The following is a 4,466-nucleotide window of genomic DNA, read 5'->3' as shown; positions in this document are numbered from 1 at the left end:
AATTCAAAGTGCTTTACAAAAATGAAAGACATTAAGAAAGTGGATTTCATGTGCTGGAAGTAAACTTTTCCATCAAGTACAAACCCAATTCAGTGGGAATCAAGTCTGAAAGTTATCAAGTTATTGCTCTTACATGTTCTGGAGTGGGATTCCTTAAACTGTTGTTACACTAAGTACTAGAAAGAATTCCAGTTTTAGTCAGGAATAATCATGACAGAATATTATGTTACGAAAAAAAGAGTAGTAGAAGCATACTTTTAGATAAATTAAGAAACAATGCTGCATTTTAACTAGGACATTCTGATTAAGATAATGACAGTACATGTATTTGTTGTGTTTGCAACACTTGTAATTATCTCCTTAGCTGTATCGATCGTCACAAAGTGAGGGGGGGGGCGGTTAGAGAGAGAAGAATGCATCTTTAAGGATTTGGTAATGAATGGGTAGAAAAGTAGCTTCATTCAGCTCCCCCTCTTCTTTCTGTGCCCACCCTGCCCCCCAGCACACTATTACAATGCAGGACCCCATCCCCCCAACACACACACTTTAACACACATTAACACACACACACACACACACACACTCCCTGCCCTGCCCCCTGAAGAACACAGGGAGGGGTGGGTATGTATGGGGGGGGGTTTCCCCAACTATTTAAGCAGATTCCAACAGATGGTGGAGGAAATTTCTTCCAAAGGGTCACGTTGCTCTCCCTCCCCCCTCACTGACTCCCTCTCAACGGACCGGACTACTTCTTCACTTCTCTCCCCTTCCCTACAAACACCTCTTTCCGCTCTGGGAGAGCAGTTTCTCCTGACCGCCAAAGAACGACCTTCAAGGGACGGAACTCTCCGAGGCTCTCCGGGCCCTGAAACCCTTTCTGTGCCGGCTCAGCTCCTTAGAGGCCAGGCTCTGTATTCTTTCTCTCCCCCCCAGCCTTCCTGCACTGAGGGACCAGACCCCAGCCCCTTCACTCAGCGAGGACATTTGAGCGAACCATGCCCTCCGACTTTCTAACGCCTTTCCTGGAACAGGATGAGGAGTTCTTCAAGGTGAGAGCAACAAATCACAATTCACACTATTTACAAGTATTGACTAACTTTCTGCATCGAACTGTGATGAGCTCTGGCTCGGCAGACAAAACTAGGGAAAAGTCATGTAACATCTTATTCAGTAGAATAATAAAATGCAGGGATAAAAAGTAGTAGAAGTAATTTACATATAGATGAAGTGGTTTTTGGATGTATCTAAACTGTAGGAATACGGCCCATAGGAATAAGTCCTTTCAGTTTTGGGGTGAATCTAGATTGGAGTGAGTCTCTCTTAAAACATTGTGAACTTGTGAAAACTGGAAATGTAGAGTGGGCAGCTTGTTTACCAGAAAATCTGACACCAAATCTTAAACTGCAAGAACAGTTTTGTGGTTTCATATATTTTTCTCAAGTTAAAAAACAATCGTACTTCTTAATAAAATGTTCTCAGTTGCTTTAGCTGCAGCTTTGAAATCTCCCTTCAGCTCGGCTTGGCCCTGCCTCGCTCCAGTGCTCCAGGAATGCATAAAGCTCAAATCTATTCTTCTCCTCTCTTTTGTGTGACAGAACTTCCGCTGCATGGAGGAGACAGATGGCCCTCTACCCGGCTCCCTGCCACCACAGAACCAGAACCAGAAGGTCCTGGGCTTCCAGCGCCGCCACTCCCTGTGCCCGGTGACCCTCCCCAACTCCAAGTTCAACAGCAGCAGCAGCAGCAGCAGCTCTGAGGTGGCTGACTCAGCCGGGTGGGGGTTCAACATGGCCCCCCCCAAGCAGTGGAGCCAGGACGGTCAGCTCCCCCGCTCATCACTCAGTCACATCCCCTTCATAGTGGACCGCTCGGTCAGCATGATCGAGGGCCACAGCCTGGCAGCCAGAGAGGACAAACTGGCTAACTTGACCCCCAAGGTGCTGCTCCCCCCACCAGGCTTCTGCCTCAGCAACACCTCTCTCTCTTCCATTGCCTCCCCCTCTGACACCATATCCCCAGTATCCCCCCCTCACATCTCCACCCGCTACAAGACCGAACTCTGCCGCACCTACGAAGAAAACGGGACCTGCAAGTACGGGGCCAAGTGTCAGTTTGCCCACGGCATGGACGAGATGAGGGGCCTGAGCCGGCACCCCAAGTACAAGACGGAGCCATGCCGCACCTTCCACACCATCGGCTTCTGCCCGTACGGCGCCCGCTGCCACTTCATCCACAACGCAGACGAGATGCTGGACGGCGGGGGCCCTTCACAGAAACCCAGGATGAGGCCCCCTCTGCTGCGTCACAGCGTCAGCTTTGCAGGCTTCTCCTCCTCTCCACAGACTTTCCAACCGGTGGAGGAGTCGCAGCCTTCCTCCTTCCTCTTCACCCGGGCCTCCTCAGTCTCCCCCCCTCCCTCCTCCACAGGGAGCCCAGAGCTCCTCTCCCCCCTCTTCCCTGAGCCGGGGTCCCTGAAGCAGTGTCCCTACCCCAGCTCTGGGGTCCCAGAGCTGGGTGGGGACAGCGGGGACTCGTCTCTGCGGTTCTACGCGGTGACCGACTCTATCAGCTCCAACTTTGCCGCCTCCACTTTCACCTCCAAGAACCCAAACCTCCCCTACCTCCTCCCCCAGCAGCTGCCCGTCTCCCTGCACAGTCTGCAGCGCTGCTCCTCGGCGGAGTCCCTCTCCGAGGAGGGCTACACCTCCTCCTGCTCCCTCAGCTCGGCCTCCAGCGGCACCGAGTCTCCGAGCTTCGAGGGCCGGCGCCTTCCCATCTTCAGCCGGCTGTCCGTCACAGACGAGTAGGGATGGTTTACTGCAGGGCTGAGTTTAATGGGGGACGGATGGTCTTATTGTTTGTTTGTAGCCTTTATTTAACCAGGTGAAAATCCCATTTAGATCAACGATCTCTTTTTCAAGGGAGACCCGGAAAAATCTATGTGACGAGGATCAGATTTTTTCTCTCCAGTCCAAAAACAACAAACTAGCACAATATTTGTTGTAAATAAAGCAGAAACTCCATTATCACAACTAGACTTTTTAAACAGTTGAGATACAAGTCGCTTTCGAACATTCAAACATAGTGTTCCAGTTCCTCCCTGAACCCAGCCGGGTAAGAGTACCCAACTTTGTGCATATTGCATTTCTCATCCAAGCAGTTGTAGCGCTGCTCAGTGTTCGTCCAGTTTTAGCTGACTCCTTTTTTGTTTTATTGTTATTTTTTAAAAGTTTTTTATTTGTTGCCATTGTTACTGCTGTATACTGTTGTATACCAATTCTCTGTACCCTGATGAAATCTTAAGATTAATGTTGTATGCCCTGTGCATGACTGGAGTACTTTTTTAGGATAGCAAAGTTATTTTTTCACAACTGGCTTATTTTTGTTCCTTGCAACAGTTTAGAGTGATGCCAGTCATATCAGGGCCCTCCACCTGTGTAAGCAGCCTCTTTTCCACGAGTAAGAGGCTTAGTACTGTATGCTGTCACTGATTGATTACTTGATTGGTTGCATGGCTGTGGCCACCTGATTGTATTTGTCAGCCATATTAACTGTCTGGCTCAGATATAGATAAACTAAACATCAGCAACAAAAAGTTTAGGTACCCCACTGACTCTCTAGTTACCAAAATTGGTGTTAGAGTTACCCTAACCTAGTATTGCTAACACCTAGCCTAGCCTTTTACCAACAGGTAATATACAGTTTTATGATATTGATATGATAGCTAAAACATTTCTAGATGTTTCTAGATATCGTTTTTGTATAGGTTGATATGTGTGATCTGTGTCTGTGTTCATGCTGTGTTATAATGCTAGAGAAACGTTGCTTTACTTTGCATTCATGATGGCCATCAGCTCGGTTTATGCTATCCAGTAGCTTTAATGAGGCTAGCGGAGAGGAGACAAATGGAGGGAGAGAAACATTTTTGGCATTCTATAAGTACGTATGTTGCCTTATTGGCTAAATGGCCAGCAGAAATCAAGTTTCACTGAGTTAACACCATGAGCAGCTCGATTAGTAAGTTAGTGGTTGTCTTCCACTAGAGGAGCCTTCTAGTGGTACTGCCTCTGAAACATCTGGGATCAGTAGCATTAGCCATGCTAACTGCTGATGGTGTCAGCACACAGTGGGTCTACTCCTCTTCACTAAGCCTCTGACTGTAATAACCTTTTTCAGTTTGTTTAGTGATCTTATCTCTATACAAAGCAAAATGGTGTTGAAAGAGTGGTTCATGACCTCAGAGTCAGCAGTTATAAATTAAAATATGTTTACACTAAGATCATTAGTTTAGGAGCAGCACAGCTATCAAATGATAAGGAAATTATTTAGAAAAGAGTGTTAATATGCCATTGTGCATGTTTGCCTAATCTGAGACTGCTGTACTGCATTTGGTCGTGGTGTATGGAAATTCCTACACTGTTTAAATCCTGTGTGCTATCTACTTCTATTGTGATGTAAACAGAGAG

The 4,466-nt window shown here is 47.3% G+C and overlaps 1 protein-coding gene across 1 annotated transcript; it reads left to right on the top strand.

Annotated features, from left to right (window-relative positions):
• Positions 1-702: 702 nt before the first annotated feature.
• LOC104958751 (zinc finger protein 36, C3H1 type-like 1) lies at positions 703-3,026 on the top strand. The gene is made up of 2 exons (XM_010786539.1): positions 703-1,049; positions 1,596-3,026. Exons 1-2 carry the CDS (start codon positions 996-998, stop codon positions 2,805-2,807), a joined length of 1,266 nt encoding a protein of 421 aa, XP_010784841.1. The 5' UTR covers positions 703-995; the 3' UTR covers positions 2,808-3,026.
• Positions 3,027-4,466: the final 1,440 nt, after the last annotated feature.

This window comes from Notothenia coriiceps, unplaced genomic scaffold (genome assembly GCF_000735185.1).
Source record: "Notothenia coriiceps isolate Sejong01 unplaced genomic scaffold, NC01 NC01_scaffold00029254, whole genome shotgun sequence".
Classification (NCBI taxonomy): domain Eukaryota; kingdom Metazoa; phylum Chordata; class Actinopteri; order Perciformes; family Nototheniidae; genus Notothenia; species Notothenia coriiceps.
Note: the sequence above shows the minus strand (reverse complement) of the source record. Positions and strands in the feature narration are given on the sequence as shown.